At 34.2% G+C, this 18308-nt stretch overlaps 1 protein-coding gene across 1 annotated transcript; it reads left to right on the top strand.

The window, feature by feature from the left end:
- Positions 1 to 5560: 5560 nt before the first annotated feature.
- Positions 5561 to 17263, top strand: LOC144443097 (putative ammonium transporter 2). Its single transcript, XM_078132471.1, has 7 exons — positions 5561 to 5723; positions 7741 to 8284; positions 11803 to 11874; positions 12475 to 12534; positions 13135 to 13211; positions 14867 to 15084; positions 16295 to 17263. The coding sequence occupies exons 1-7, from the start codon at positions 5561 to 5563 to the stop codon at positions 17261 to 17263; spliced, it is 2103 nt and encodes a 700-aa protein (XP_077988597.1).
- The last annotated feature ends 1045 nt before the right edge of the window (positions 17264 to 18308 follow it).

Here is an 18308-nt window from a genome sequence, read left to right as displayed (position 1 = left end):
TACATACATACATACACACACACACACACATACATACATACATACATACATACATACATACATACATACATACATACATACATACATACAGCAACACGAGCACACAGAGTCTGTAATCATACAAGGGAATAAGATATATAACATATACTCCATATATAGAAAATATGACTTTGCAAAATAAGAAATCTTCTACTTACGATATGCGACTATTTGGTCGTATATAATCGAGAAAAGTAACACAACTCGCAATAGTTGAAGAGTTTTTAACAGTCTCATGATTCTTCTTAAGCATCGTTTGTAGAACTGTCCCGTTTAGTTCAGTGTCGACTATTTTGTGGCAAAAGATAAAACTCATATATATCATAGTTGATTTATACATAATTTGTTTATCAATATGGTTTATAACAAATAAAGGTTGCCATTATTCCCATATGACTACAGTGGACGTTTCCCACGATTGGCGAAGTAGAATGTCTCTGGGCCCGGATAACATAGCAAATACGCATGCTATGTGTATGGGGCACCGGCCCATAAACAGAGCATTCAATATTCCAGAAGCTATGTCCCTAGAAAATTACTTCATTGCTAACATTGCTCAAATTGTAATCTTTTCTGTCTACCCTAACATGATTCACATCTAGGCAGGTTTCTTGATATATATATATATATATATATATATATATATATATATATATATATATATATATATATATATATATATATATATATATATATATATATATAGTTACAACCAAGAAAGGATTCCAGTACTACCATAACTATTACGCTCTGCCACTGCGGTATAGACATACATAGTTAGGCACAGAGAGACAGAGGGACAGAGACAAACAAACAGAGAGCGACAGTCAGACAGACATATAGTCAAAGAGCGACAAAAACAAATAGTATGACAGAGAGACAGCTATCCATACACACACATAAATACGTACATACATACATACATACATACATACATACATACATACATACATACATACATACATACATACATACATACATACATACACTTTGCAATTTATCGTTTCACGAGAAATGCCCTGTACAGATTTATACGGTATGGGTGGAGAGCCCCCAACGTCTCTATTAGAAATGTAAAATATATGAAGGTAATCTTATCGTCTAACTTAATGGATCTGAATATTGCCATATTCTGTATCGACACTACATTTAGTTAGGGATAGTAAAAATAATCAGAAATTTTCAATCAGACTAAAGTGATGGTATTACTGGATACTCTAAGCCTATCATACACATTTTACAAGAAAATTGACCTCTCACAACATATTTTATTAATTTCCATGTTCTTCGCTCTATTGACATTAATCTTATAAAAAAGTTACCTTGAACCTGTGAATGCAGTATTAACTGTTTTTCATATTTTTAAATACGATTTTCTAGTTCACAATTAAACAGCTTGCCACTGAATGCTATATAGCTAACACTGTACATTGTTAGCGAAAAGAAACTCAGCAGATACATATTAGAATGTTTACTCGTCCCTCCTCGGGCTATTCTTTATCACAGCTGTATACATCGTTTAGCATCCATGCCTAATCATATATATCTTTCCAATCAAAGTGTCATTTGTTCAAATGAAGTATGACATTGAAAACACTAACACAATGTATATCATTGGACTTGGTCAACAACCCAGATTCAAATTGATTTATGTGTAGTATAGTTCACCTGCAAGCTTTATAAAACTTAATGAATAGGTTGTTTAGGACAGAATCTACTCTAGCCTAGTTCCTGCTACAGACTTGAATAATAGATGAGTCTGGTCATCACAATTCGTTGGTTTAATCATGGATCTAATAAAGACATGGTTTAAGGGTAAGGTTTGTATGATAAATCACTTTATGTCGATTTCATTGCCGAAAACAAGTTTGAAAGAAATTACAGGATAACATTGAATGTTAATAAGACTATATTATTTGATATCTATACCAGTCAATGCCCTCAACTAAACACTTTTACAATAGTAGCAAAATGAAGTCAAGTGAGGGCGATAGACTCAAGTCATCGCAGATTTGATGTGCTGTCAGTGACAATGTTAACAGACTAGACGACGTATTGAATTACTTCGAGTCGTTTTTAAAGAAACGAAACTGATGTTAGGAGAAAAATAATATCGATCTAAAACCAATTATAGTTTATGATATTAATCAACAAATAATTGGCATTTGAATTACAACAATAGTCTAATTAAATAGAATAATTATCCGTTACATCAATTAGATATCAAATAATATTGAAAATTAACGTATTGATTAAACAAGAATTGTAATAATTATGACAGGAAAGAAATGTTTATTCAGGGTATTAATGCATGTTTCAATTTAGATTATTCATTAGTATTGAAATACAATATCAAAGAAAATTAGCAACGAGAACATATTAGTAATTTGAGGCTTCACGACATGACATAACATCACGTGATCAAGTTCTGACTCGGGCTATTTTAGGTCGGATTCGTCTCAGGGACCAATTTACCTGTAAATTGAAGTCCTTAAAACATTTCCAGACATTTCCAGGCTTACTCCCTGGTCATTTTGAACTAATAGAAGAAATTTGGGGTTTCACTATCTTGTTTTCAAGGAAATCAACAATAAGTTGCCGATGTTTTTCTTTGTCAACAGATCGAGTAAACACTCTTAGAGTTCGTCGGCTGTCACACTGGATAATAATGTTTTGATATCATTTTTAGTTCTATGTCAAAAATTTACGGTGACCCCCAGAGTTTTATAGTTCATTATAACTTAGAATGTGTTTCAGTTTTCTTCTAGTTGAACAAAACACCAACAACAGTTTAAGATTTTTATTTTCAAGACTGATACTACATTGAAAGTTACTGTTCACACAAGAGATTATAAAATAAAGCGATAGGTATTGTCAATCGCATGATGGTGTCTTTGTGTACGTCATCATCCGATTACCCTTGGAGCCATGACTCGACTACATGTTTTATACATTCGTTTTCACCCTCTGGCAAAACGGTTTACTTCCTGAAATAAAAAAATACCGTCAAAGGTCTTATCGCTAGTCGAGTTTTGAATCTTAATCTCGCAGTATAACTACAAGACAATAGATTCCATTCAACTGGTATCGTTGGTTTTTGGTAATATAATTTACATGATGTGTACATCCACTTTACTGCGTATCCGTGCATTTACGTGTTGTTTATAGTATAGCCATTTCATTATTCATGTGCAAGAAAGTCTCCTCGAATGTCTTTTCAATTTACAGTAATTCTTAGGGTTTTATTTTATTTTATGCAACTGTTCTAGCCCATGACAGTGGCAATTGAGCTCTCAACTTACTAAGATAGACGAAACCCAAAAGTACTGTTGCGACATAATAAAATAAGCTATTAAATGGATGTTGGTTTATTTATACTCACAGTAGGGTGGTATCTCTGATAACTAGGTTTTTTCTCACATGGCCACACATTATCCTGATTACAGAATAATTACATTAAACAACAAAGGCACCGATATATCCACTAGTGTAATCTACCACATAAAACAATAACAATTTTAGTTTGTGTCTCACTTTGTAAACCGGAACTGCAACTGCCACCGTAGTATCAGAAATCACCCTTGGCAAATCGTCAGTCAAATTTGTAAAATGAATATCTTCACGGCAACGTTTTTCGTATTTTACGCCCCCCCCCCAACAACCTAACAACAACAACAACAACAACAACAACAACAACAACAACATCATCATCATCATCATCATCATCATCATCATCATCATCATCATCATCATCATCAACAACAACAACAACAACAACAAGAAAACCAACACACACGCGCCAAAACTATACGTTTTGGGCATGAAAAGAGATCAAATTATAATTTGAATTCTGGTGTAAGGAAATGAAATTGAAACTGGTTGTTAGAGAGAACCGACATGGTGTCAAGTAGTAGCCCTACTCTATATAATTGAATTGTGCTATTTTTGATAGTGTCGCCTCGTTTCTGTCTTTAGGAAAACTAGTTTAATTGAGAAGATAGTACTTTCTGTTGCATTGTGGGTAAGCAGCCATGGTCACACATCAGACGGACACGGCTTCTTGTTTAATACGTTATCGAAATGGAGCATCTATTAATTTTACTGAAAGAGTCGGCACTCCATTCTTTCAACATTGTCTCTAATAGGAATATGAACACGTTTCCTTGCATTTAGTACGTCGATTTTCGTTTTCCCAGCTTCAAGATCGAAACACAGTACGGAGCTTGGAGTATCGGAAAAGAAACCACTGCACATTACAGAACACCATGGCGCATCGTTATACCGTAAGCGATATTTTTTATATACATTCGATTGTTCTGTAAACGACGTATTCAAAAAATGTATTTTTAGAAGTACTTTATGGTTGATTGTGCACATGAAGTGGTGTCTTGTATTGAAATACTGATATCAGAAGTTTTAGGAATCGTGTCGTGATGACAACGTCTGTCATGTTTATATTATTAAAAGCATATCTGAAATGAGTCAACTGGATGGAATAGTCACGGAACAACTGGAACAACCAGGCACCTTTTTGAAAATTGAATGTCGTACTATATTGCACCGTCAATATTTGATATCGTAAGTTATTAACACTATAACACAGACAACAATCTGTACTTTGATTTAGAAAATAACCACAAGTTTTCATAAACACCTATACCCTTGCACCAGACAACAACATAAACATTCGCTCCTATTGCTGTCAATTTTGTTACCCATTACTTGAAATCTTGAAATTGAGTGTGACACACACACACACACACACACAGACACACATACACATATACACATATACACACACAGATATATATAAAAAACTATTACGCTTTGCCACTGCGGTATAGAGCACTGTCTTAGCAGATTGATACTCACCGAGTTATATATATATAATTATATATATATATATATATATATATATATATATATATATATATATATATATATATATATATATATATATATATATATATGATGTACATAGACTTGAACGCATTCAATTCCTATCGAGTACATTTTTTTCTCTAAATAGTTGCTTTAATGCAAATGGTATGCCTGAAGCAGTTATGACTGAGTTACTATATACTAGCCATTACATGTCTCGGTCTATTGGTCTCTGCGTTCGTGTTTCTCACACCCCTCCCCCCAAAAAAACAACAACAAAGAAACCCAAACATTTTTGATAATTAGTCAAATGTCTCATTGTGGCATTGTACTCGCCAGAAGGCATTTACCAAATCGTGCAAGACTTTGAACCCATACACTGTTTGAACTACACACATGGGTGGTAGCGTCGTGATTTTGGGCGACTGTGTAAGTTTCTTACAATGTTTCAACTATTATTACAATTATATTTTTTTTGACCGCGACATCAATATTAAAATGTTTAACTGTTAACATCAATCTGCACGACTTGAATTCTAACTATCACCGTGTTTTATATTCTACATGTACATTCACTTCTGACATTGCAGGGTTAACTGCAGTAGTTCATTTGTTGACTTGGACTATTGTGATCGCCAAGATGGTTCCTAATAACAACACAACAGAAATATCAGATTTTAATAATCTGGAGTATTATCAAGGATGCAATAACACCACCATTTTATTATATTTACTACCCAACGAATGGGACGACGCTACATGGATTCTGACCAGTGCTTTTGTAATATTCACTATGCAGTCGGGTATGTAATGAGTTAGTTTATGGATTCTGACCAGTGCTTTTGTAATATTCACTATGCAGTCGGGTATGTAACGAGTTAGTTTACTTTAATCACTTCCTTTGCTTAGCAACATGGGACGACAAATGAACAGCAAGTACATGTAGTTATTCCTTTAACTGTAACTGTGACATTCTAGTCGGATATACAATAATTACAGTTGTAAGCTCTTGAAACGACATATCATGCCATGAGAGTTTGACTCGTTTTTCGTTATGTTGAACAGTATATACATGTGTGTGTGTGTGTGTGTGTGTGTGTGTGTGTGTGTGCGTCTGTCTGTCTGTCTGTCTGTCTGTCTGTATGTATGTAAAGTGCAATTTGATGTATGAAATTACTTTAAAAAGATACATTAATTGTTATTAATTTTCGATGAAAGCGAGTAGCCTTATTCGAATGACGACTACGACATGATGTAACAATATGAGATTAATAAACATAATTAACAATATACATCCATATTTCTAATAATGTTATCACTATTTTTATCAATTATTATTTATCAAATTACTAAAACCGATGCATATTTAATAACACACTATGAAGAATTTCATGGAACACTTACAATGCCTTCCCCAAAACGTATTACATAAAAAGATGTTAGTGCCGGTGGCGTTAGCCATATATATTTCAAATCACGTGTTATTGAATACATGGATTTACAATGTAACACATGAATTGGTCGATAATAAAGCAAGTATAATGATATCAGGAATACATGTAATCGTATGTATGTATGTATGTATGTATGTATGTATGTATGTATGTATGTATGTATGTATGTATGTATGTATGTATGGATGGATGGATGGATGGATGGATGGATGGATGGATGTATGTATGTATGTATGTATGTATGTATGTATGTATGTATGTATGTATGTATGTGTGTGTATGTATGTATGTATGTATGTATGTATGTATGTATGTATGTATGTATGTATGTATGTAACAGTTACTGAACACATTCAGCGTCCAATGGTATTCGGAAATCTTCAATATATTGCCAGATAATTCTTCACGTTGTCTGGATATCTTGTGGGCTCGTTAAAAAAAATAGTACAAAAATATACCACTCATCCGCTACAAAAATATTTTTTTTTTAAATATCAAAAATAAGACTTTTGGCTTTGTAAAAAATATAATTCAAAATAATTAATGCCTGCATAACATTCAGGAAATCTGATAAGTGTATATATTCTGTACAATTACATGCCTAAATATTTTACACATGGGAAGGTTTTTGTGGTGCAGATTGAAAGACAGAAGATAACATGTAGCTGTGTTAGTAAGAATTTTGTTGAGTCAGACGGCATTTCGTTATTCTCAAGGTTTTCATTGTAATATAGAGGATGTCTGAAATACACGTGTCCTGCTTTGGTAGTCGTTATTCTGTTGCCTTGAATATCAACTAGCACATATGTAGAGTCAGATGACGATTCCCAGTAGATCACTAGTGTACTTCCACTCTCAATCTAATACGTGTAACATTACTCCCAATAGATCACTCTTGTCCATTTGCTCTCAATTGAATCCTTGTTCATTCTCTCCTTATGGAGGTTGTGCATAGGTAATATGTTTGTCACATTTGATGAACTCTTGTATTCACATGTGTAGACAAACACACTAGCATTACAGTTTTGTGTAGAGGTGATCGGAGGGATGAACAGTAATTAAAAAACATCACTCACTCACTCACTCACTCACCCACTCACTCACTCACTCACTCACTCACTCACTCACTCACTCACTCACTCACTCACTCACTCACTCACTCACTCACTCACTCACTCACTCACCCACTCACTCACTCACTCCCCCACTGACTGACTGACTGACTGACTGACTGACTGACTCGTCACCCAATATCATCACTCACGTGATAAAGATACTAATAATTCAATTTTACAAACCTCAGGTCTGTCTACCTTTATATAGCAAAATGGTGACTACAAGTTTACTGTCTCTATTTTACTTCTAGGTTTTGGACTGTTGGAAAGTGGAACAGCAACCTTAAAGAACGAAGTCAATATAATGGTCAAGAATGCCGTGGATGTTATATATGGTGGTTTTACCTATTGGATGTTTGGCTATGCTTTCAGCTTTGGAGACGATCCGGGATCGAATGCATTTAGTGGCTTTGGTGGGTTTTTCTACCACGCTAACGACACTGATATGGGAAAATATTCACAATTTGTCTTCCATGCCTCCTTCGCGACAACAGCAACAACTATTGTGTCGGGTGCAATGGTAGAAAGAACAAGACTGGAAGCTTACATCGCTTTCTCGTTCATGAATACACTTGTGTTTAGCTTTCCAGCCCACTGGGTTTGGGCTCATAATGGATTCCTAAATGCTCTTGGTGTTTTAGACATAGCTGGGGCTGGACCCGTACATATCGCTGGTGGCGTGACAGGATTGACAGCTACAGTATTTTTAAGACCACGACATCGGCGATATTCGTCGAAGACAGCCCCGCCAATGGGTTCTCCCACAAATGCCGTATTAGGAATGTTTATGCTTTGGTAAGTTGAACACTAACCGTACAATTAAAATCAGACGACCTGAAACAATTTGTAGTCTGGCTCAACAACAATCTTACGAACAGTGCTACATTTTATCGTGTGGCACAGCAAAATCTTACCAACAGTGCTACATTTTATCGTCTGGCTCAACAAAAAACTTACCAACAGTGTTACATTTTATCGTCTAGCTCAACAAAGATTTTACCAATAGAGATATTTGTAGAGCAAGACGATAACATTTAGCATTATTTAAAGTATTAAGATTTTTGTTGAGCATGAAAATAATATATTTATATCAAACGGAACCCTACTAATCAGGGTTACTATTCTGTTACATCACATAGGCATGAGCGTTTCTAAATTGTTTTTAAAAGGCTGTTTCAATATTTAGTAATACAAAGGCCTACATGTGGTCCCCCATAACCAGGCTGATCTAGAGTAACGTATCCGAAGGTTAACTTTCGTCACATTTTTAAAGGAAATGCTGTACACAATTTTGTATAGTCTCAGCATACAGAGGTCATAGAAATGTTGAAATCATATCGACCTCAGGGTTTTATTAAAAGAGTAAGCATATTAACAAGAGATAAGCTTAATGTGAAATTCACAGCGTGATGATTTTTTCTTTCACGAGGGAGATTTATCTTAAGAAGAGAAAATTCAATTAAATAGCCCATTGATGTAAACTTCTTCGAACTCTTGCTCCTGGCGTCACTTGGGGACAATAATTCGTTCAGAGATTAACAATCGCCCATATGGGGTGCACGTATGCAAGTAGCACTCTCCATAGTTGCTCTTGTTCTGAGTTTAGACTGAACGACCCTTTTAGAATTTGTTTCTGTGTGGATGAACAGCTGTAAACCCAAGTTTTGAAAAAAAATACAAATGTCGGATATCGAAGACGTCAAGCAATTTCAGTTCTTGCAGTTACCATGGAGCCGTGTAAACACCGTATCTATCCTGCTGTTATCAGCCTCATTTTGGACATTCTGTGGATGTTGTGCGTTGCGTTTCTGAAAACGTCCGTGAGGTCGTTGCTCAGCATTGTTTTGAGCTCGGAAAAAACTAAATACAACCACAAATAGTAATAGAACGTCATTATATATTAAATGTCAGATGTATTTGAGTTTTCATAATGCATTTTAAACTATGTTGAATGAATTCCCAGACTTTCAGTAAAAAGACTACTGTAACCAGACTCACAGAAATGAAAGTAAAAGGGTTTTTCAGTGTCATTGAAAAACACATCACTCCTAGTCTACTGGAGAATAAGGAAACATAGCATTTTACAAAGACCGTCAAAAGATTAGATTTGTTGTAGAGAATGACTCTTGTTCACACTTATTCTGTTCGAAAGAACTACAGAATATCATACACATTAGCTTACAAAATCTCCGTTTTTAGTATTTTGTTCTTGTTACGATTAATAAGAAATGTTTTCTCTTGCAATATTTGTTCAATATCTCTTCTTTCCAAAGTTCTAACTTTGTCCAAAGTAAATACCGACACCATCAAAATTAAGTTCATAAATTGAAGTTTGATAGCCACAATCCATTTTATAGCCATGCACTAAACGTTTTGAAAGCAGTTTTGCATAAACTTTGCAAAAGGTTTCCCAATGTCCCTATAAAGTATGTCGTATTGGTATTGGTATTGGTATTGGTATTGGTATTGGTATTCGTTCTATAGAGTTTGTTGATGACACTTGTACGTCACTTACTCCAAATCCACTCTACAAATTTGTAGTCAAAATGAAGATTTATGAAATACCTTTCTGCACCTTTCACAAACGGACTTCATTTTTTCATTTAATACATATTTTCCTTTGTGTGAAGTTTTTGGGATCGGAATTGATTGATACAGTTATTACTATGTGACGCGAGAATGGTTGTAAATTCTATGGATGAAAAATCATATCTACATTTATTAAGTCTTAGAAAATATACAATGACCAATCATATGGGAGAGAAAGAAACATGATTCTGTCTATAGTTTGCAAAACACTATGTTTTTCAGTTGTCAAGGGCTGTTTGCAATCATGATGGTATTAGCGCTTACACAATCTCTCATGTCGAATTCTTTTTCAGTACTTATTGTCATGTTTCTCTAATTCGCGCATCCAATTAAATCTAACCAAAACAACAGACTTAGTGATAAATGAAGGTTATGATTTCCACACTGAGAGGAAGTTAAATATTAATGTCAAACGCTTAAAGGCGGTAATGCATCATTCGCAAAATCCCCATATAGTAGCCGATAATTCATCGTGTATGCAGTCACGTCAAATATATTGCAAACAACTCAATAGACATTTCATGTCCAAGGAATGATCTAGTCATTCCAAAACAAAGTGACCCAATTCGCAATCCATTATAACTTATTTGATTGAAATTCAACGTTCATAGTAATGTCATAATTTTCAAATCCCCCGTTTGTGAGTCATCAATTGCAAAATCCTGCAGGGATCTGTATGAATTCGTATAGGCTTACTTTAGAGATTGACATAGACCTGAGCGCACACAGCACAGTTACATATATTTATCTAAACAGAGTATATCAAATGTTCATAGTTTCTGATCACTTGTGATTAATTAGAATGGCCAGAAACGTCACTTCAAGTAGTGGAATACATCATATCAAAAATAGTCGAACACGTCACATCAAATAGTGAAAGACGTCGTAACAAAAATAGTCGAACACGTCACATCAAATAGTGAAATACATCATATCAAAAATAGTCGAACACGTCACATCAAATAGTGAAAGACATCGTATCAAAAATAGTCGAACACGTCACATCAAATAGTGAAAGACGTCACATCAAATAGTGAAAGACGTCATATAAAAAATAGTCGAACACGTCACATACATACATCAAATAGTGAAATTCGTCATATCAAAAATAGTCGAACACGTCACATCAAATAGTGACATACGGGCAAGAGCTGGAGATTCTTCAATTTCAAAATGAAAGACAACGTAATACTGACCTGCTTTGTGTATATAGCAGGTCTTCTTTTATAATTCTTGTTGCACGTTATGGTTGAAAATGATATTTTCTCTTCTTCCTTAGTCGCCTCCAGGGATATACTAGTCATTTTCAAATGACAGCTTTTTTATTTGAAGAAAGGAAATGAATTCCAACAAGGGCATAGCCTTGCTCCTTTCAAAACAATCACAATCAATATCAAGACACGCTATACAAACTTAGTGTCAACGCTTTCACCCTACACTTCAAACTTGGAGTCTTAATGAAAAAAAGCAAGTTACTTCAATCTCCGTATGTTTTTTTCTTCAATGAACTGCGTTTTAACGCAATATGTATACCTTTAATTATCTTGGGAGAATAATCTCATTCTTGCTGAAATATCACCTTTACTTTAATTGGCAAATAAATCTCTTAGTATCATTTTAAAGAAGTCTAACGTATTTCACAGATATGTTGTCATGGTCTAGTATTATTAACCCCTGACCTTTTGTTGTATCATACCAATGAAATTATCCGTTTGTTTTGTAAGGTGGGGTTGGTTAGGATTCAACTGTGGCAGTACAAATGGTATAACAGAGGACAAATGGAAATTGGCAGCTAGGTAAGCGTGGGACAAGATTTTACGAAACAGTGAAATGTACTGTCTTTTAATTTCCTCCTGACATACCTAACTTGGGTGAACCATTTATATTAATTATAAGCCCGGCTACATGTCAAATTTAGTAATATAGCGCCACCACCACCTTAACTATTCATAGAAAGATCTCCAAGTGAATGTAATTACGAGGATGTATTCATTTATTTCATGTCATTATGAGATGAAAGCGACACGAATAGATAGATAGATAGATAGATAGATAGATAGATAGATAGATAGATAGATAGATAGATAGATAGATAGATAGATAGATAGACAGACAGACAGACAGACAGACAGACAGACAGACAGACAGACAGACAGACAGACAGACAGACAGACAGATAGATAGATAGATAGATACATAGATAGATACATAGATAGATAGATAGATAGATAGATAGATAGATAGATAGATAGATAGATACATACATATATAGATAGATAGATAGATAGATACATACATACATACATACATACATACATACATACATACATACATACATACACATTTTACATTTCCATAATGTTTAATACATAAATTCTATTGAATTAACTCCTCAGATCTGCTGTGTCAACGATTTGTTCATCTATGGCTGGAGGAATAACTGGGATTACTTTGAGGTAAGCAACTGTACACTGCATCGCTAAAATATTCATGCCTTCAAAACAACTTGATGTCTTCCATACGGCTGTATATTACATTGTAGATTTCGTAGGTTATACTTTAACTGGGTAGGGGTTGCACTTCATTTGATGTCTGCAATAATCACGTACATGACTCGAAATGTAATGAAACTGTGGCAAAGCTCATCTACGACTGATAGGGCTTCCAACATATAAACCTTGAAAGTCTGGAAGTGAAGCCAATTTTATATTCTTCTAACAATTAGAAAAAACGTGTATTCTTAACTAAAGAAGGCGTACGTTTACAGTACACAATATGTCTTCATACGTCATACTCACTTATTGATAATAGTATATTATGTATACAGTGATTATCTTGCTATCAATCATTTAAGTATATAGATATCTTTAACAAACAAAAAAGTGAACAATTTACATTAGATATAAAAATCAATATTTTATAGTTTATGCAACAAGTTTCAAATAAATGATATCACGCTGTACATACACGGTTTAGTTCTTTAAGACTGTAAACCTATAAAATACAGACGTACTGGAGCATCATTTGATCATTAAATTAACTATTGTTTCTCCCAGCTATATAACGAAAAGAAGAAAATTTGATGTTGGTTATATTATTAATGGAGTGTTGGGGTCATTAGTATCTATAACAGGTAAGAATTAAGATATACATATTTGTTAATGCTAATATTAGTACATTCTATCATATGTACAAGAAATACAAGAGTTGAATATTATCATTGTTAGTCAGGGTATACTCTTTTTTTTCTTTTAAGGAGTCAAATATTAACGCATTAAAATTTTCGACTTGTTAAAAGCAAACAGAATGTACCGTGAGTAATAAATATCTCAGGAGGTAATGATAATATTCAACGCATGAATTTCTAAATACCATGTAGTATATATCATTTATGATGGAATACACTGTACGATAGCTATTGGTGGGTTTTACCCCTTCAAAACTACAATTCTAGTGTCGTGTTTTTTTTATATCGGCTTACTCTTGTAATTTATACTGTCTTAAATATTTTCTTAACTTGCTCTGAGACTGTTTTCATCGTAGGGGATTCACACACAGCAATACTGATAGAGTAATGCAAGTGTTATACTCCGGGACCTACTTTCTCCTATTTACGAAAATGAACGTTGAATAATCAAATATTTACGTAAAGAAATTATCTTTAAGAATGTCAAGTTCAAAAGTACATGTATCTGCTTTTAGAAAATCACTACTCGGACTTCAAGACAATGGTGTTTTTTTTTACCATAACATTGTTTTATTGTACTCTTTTGAACATTCTTTTCATCCAGAGTGTCTAAAAGCAATTACCATAATGTGATTTGTATCCTTCCAAACACATATATTGAATTGGTCTGTTGAAATGTTGTTTAAGTATTCATATGGTAATAATATGGCACTCTGAAGTTCGTCACATTTTCATCTTTTCATTGCAAGGTGTCAAAGTTGTTCAACTGAAAACAGATGACAGTCCATCACATTTTTATTATACTTATTTCTTCTTCTCCGTCTATATATGCAAATCTTTTACTTGTTAATTCCAATACTGTGAATTTGTCATGTAAAAGAAAGAAAGAAGGAATTTATAAGAATTCGAAATTTTTAATTGTACTTATGCATCTCAGCGCTGTTAGTTATCGTGAATAACGTTATCTGGTATGATTGTATCCGTCAGGAAATAGTTTTATGAACCGATAATCCAGTTTATATAAAGACTTGGACAAGAATATGCAATCCTATAACGTTTCAATCGGCAGTTGCATCTTTTGTTATCGTCGATGAAAACCCTGAACACGTTGAATACTTGATTAGATGAAACGTCCTTGTAACTGAAGCCGTTACAATAATGACTTCACTGAGATATGGAAGAGATTATATTCTCTCTAGATGTTCATCATAGCTCTGAAAAGACTCGATATTGATGGAGTGGTGTATAAATAACAGAAGTCAAAAACTGAAAGTAAAAGTAGAAGCAATATATTTTAGCAATTGTTTTTTTTTAAAGTGGCAGACAACACCGTTTCAGGTGTAATTGTTTTCATGGTAGTCGTCGAGACTTCTCCAGTTGTACTAAATCCCATGTTACTTTGTTGACAGTTTCGTCGTGCAATCGTAAACACTCCGTTCATGTTCATGTTCATAAGCCATAAGCTTACAATTAACAACGTTTTATCAATCGCACTTCACATGTCAATATGTTCCATGCAAACCACCTTCTAAATAGGTTACCTGAGACTAATTGGTATGTACCGTGTTTAAATGAAGCATCTCACTAATTGTTTCCTGTAGCAATCTGTGCAGCAGCTCACCCTTGGGAAAGCCTTGTTGTAGGACTTATTGGGGGATTCATCGCTTGTGGTGGAATTGAACTCATGAATAAACTACAGATTGATGACCCCGTTGGTGTCATACCTGTTCATGCCATGTGTGGAGTCTGGAGCCTTATTGCAGGGGGAATATTTGGACGTCAGATTACACAAGGCAGAACTCCTGATGGACTAACAACGGTAAGGTTCCGGGTTGTTTAAGTATATTGATGTATTAACAATCAAAATATTCTGTCTCAGAAAGTTCGAAAGTGTTGTTATCTTACAATTGAGCTACGATTATCGATGGGACAATCCTATATTACTAATCACGATTTCCATTTCATAATCACGATTTTAATAAATAAGTAATTCACAACTATCAATTTTATGTATTTTGAGACTAAGATTCCGTCAAGATACACAAAAGCAGTAATAATGTGTAAGAAGTTCTATAAAGACTTGTTTATAGTGCCTAGAATGTGCCAACATGCATTAACAATGCCTTTGAATTAATTGATAGTTACCATGGTGACCACCAAATCTTTGCTAGTTAATAATGTGTATGAAATCTCAGTATCAATTCTATGAAGACTTCTTTATGTTATTTACCAAGACCAGATATAAGGCCGCTCGATCGAGAATCATACCCTGTATTGATTCAAAAGTCAAAATATCAGAACTGATGATACAACAGATTGCTGTTTCTATGGAGATAACAATATTAATAATTCATAATTTTAATTTCAAAAATAAATTTCAGCCAGTGTGAGTAATAGTGATAACAATCCAATCTAAACTTGCCATGAATTCTGCTATAGAAGGCGGCATTTTTAGAAATCCTAGTGGTATTTCATATAACCCCGTGATATTTCACAAAACCTGGTGACATTTTAACATCTCATTCCTGACATAGAAACACTACGAGAAAAACCTGCTATTTTCAGATGTGTTTGAATGAACATTAACATGTGAACTTTGTTGATTTTTTTCATATATTTTATACTAAAATTTGATTAAACATCTTGTACTCTTCTTGAGACATTGAAAGTATGTGTGAAAGACCAAAACATGTTTTGCTCTGTTTTTCCCTCTCTCTTTTTTTGACTATTTTCCCAACGCTTTGTAAGACCGGCATGTCGCTAACCATATCGTCAATACATGGTAAATAGCTGATACATGTATCTCCCTTTGGTTATAGTGACTTAACGATCTTATTACACTCTTTGTCATAAAAGCTTAGCATTTGGGTGTTTGAGACACACACAATCCTTGTTCGAAACACACACAATCCTTCTTCGAAACACACACATGTAACTTTCATAATTGAACAAAATTGCACAAACTCGCCAGGTTTATTCCATTATATATAGAGAGAATAATAACAGCCTTCCTCTTCTTGTTTCTTTAGACTGGAAATTTTCATCTCTTGGGTGTTCAGCTACTTGCAGTTCTTTGTATAACCAGCTGGTGTGCGTTGTCTGCAACTCTGTTGCTTTCAATTATACATCTAACGATTGGACTTCGACTAAGTCTAGATCAAGAAATGTTAGGTGCTGATCTGGTTGAACATTCCATCGGAAGTATAAAATATGATAAGATAAGAAAATGCATTGTGAATGAACACATCTTAAGTGACGTCGAAGAAGTATCGGGAGACCTAGAAGCAGACTCAACATCGCGTGCAAAACGAGCCTGGTTAAATGCGTTCCAAAAAGTTACAACAATCCAGCGATACGCTAAATCAAAGGAAACTAAGCCTGGTCGCGCAGAACAGGTTTGGGTAAATTTCTATCACAAAAAGCGTCAAACTACGCAATTGAATTCAGCCAAAAGGAAGGAAAAGAAAATGCAAATCACATCAATAAACGAAACCCCATCACAGCCAAATGGGAATGTTGCTACGAGGCGACGAATAAAGAACGTGCTTAGTGCAAATCATTGCAATAGCCTTACTAATATGAGAACTATAAATGAAAAGCGACAGGAATCAAGAAAATTTCTAAATAACGAAGCATTCGCTTTAAACCAAACTGACAGGAGTGAGGTAAATACTGCTTTTGTGAATGGTGACAGTGATGAAATATCACGAGTACACTCAGCTGAACCATGTGTTGTAGTTGTAAGACAGCCATCTACTGTCGAAACGTGCCTTTGTAACTGCCACTGCGTTAAAACTAGTCAAAGCTTACAAAACAAGAACCTTTACTATAGTAGACTAACACAAGCCGAAATACAGACAATATCTATAGGTGTTCAGACGGTAGACAATGCCAAGCTTGAAGTTGACAAAATAGTAACACATGAAAAGGAAAGTGTGGAAGAAAGAGGAACATATAATGATGGATTTAATATGGATGATGAAACAACGAATCTTTGATACTCAATGCAGTATTATAATTTGCAATGATACTTAAATGTAACCGATATATTACAATCATTCCTACAAATTCAGAGACACTATAGAGCTTCAACTAGGGAGTACTATGTTTTTTACTCTCACAAAACAGTTTTTTTGTTACGAATTACATAAAACAGAATATAGACACTGATAGCACGCAAGCATAAAATGATACATTTTATCTCGAGGTGAACATTAATCAACATCACTGTCAGATGAAACAAGGCAGATTGAAACACAAAACGGTTTATTTGTGTTCACAGTGAGGTAAAATGTAACATTTTATGTGCCTGTCTGTAATTTTGTTTGTATAATTCGTAACAAAAAACGTTGTGTGAGACGTTCAAATCATCGTGTCGCCTATCTGAAACTCTATAGTCACCCTGGTTTTGTAGTAAATGATTACACGATACATGTATTGTACACACTGTTTTTTAACTTTAAAATGAAAGCCACCTGTTGATTGCTTCAGTTGGTTGTCAACTTAACATTGAAACTTAATAATTGAGATATGCCTTATCTTGAGTAATTCAAAGCTCAATTCTGTCTCGACATTTCTGTATTTACTCGGTGTGAATACGGAAAAAACCCCGAAGGAAATTAATTAACTTGAAGTGTATACTTGTAAATATATATTCGAAGGAATGTTTATATGATAACTATGCTAATATTGTATTAACTTTAACTTGATCATTTCAAAATTGTTTAATAACTATTAAAACTTAAAATCTTTTGTATCCCTTGGAAACAACTGTACATGGCAACTACTTTGACCCCCCCCCCAAAAAATATAAATAAATAAAAATAAATAGATAAATAAAAATAAATAAAATCTATCACATGACTACCTACCTACATACTGGCAGACTTCTTTATTCTGAACATTTTGGTCACGTGATTTGTAGAGGGTTGTTATTCAGCCATTCATAATGTAGATTAAGGCAGTCATTGATGTTAGATTTTTAATGTAATGTTTCGCTGAAACAATTTGCTTTGATTTCGTGATATATCATTCACAGTGTCC

Source organism: Glandiceps talaboti, chromosome 12 (genome assembly GCF_964340395.1).
Source record: "Glandiceps talaboti chromosome 12, keGlaTala1.1, whole genome shotgun sequence".
Classification (NCBI taxonomy): domain Eukaryota; kingdom Metazoa; phylum Hemichordata; class Enteropneusta; family Spengelidae; genus Glandiceps; species Glandiceps talaboti.
The sequence above is the reverse complement of the archived record's forward strand: the minus strand, read 5'-3'. Positions and strand labels throughout refer to the sequence as shown.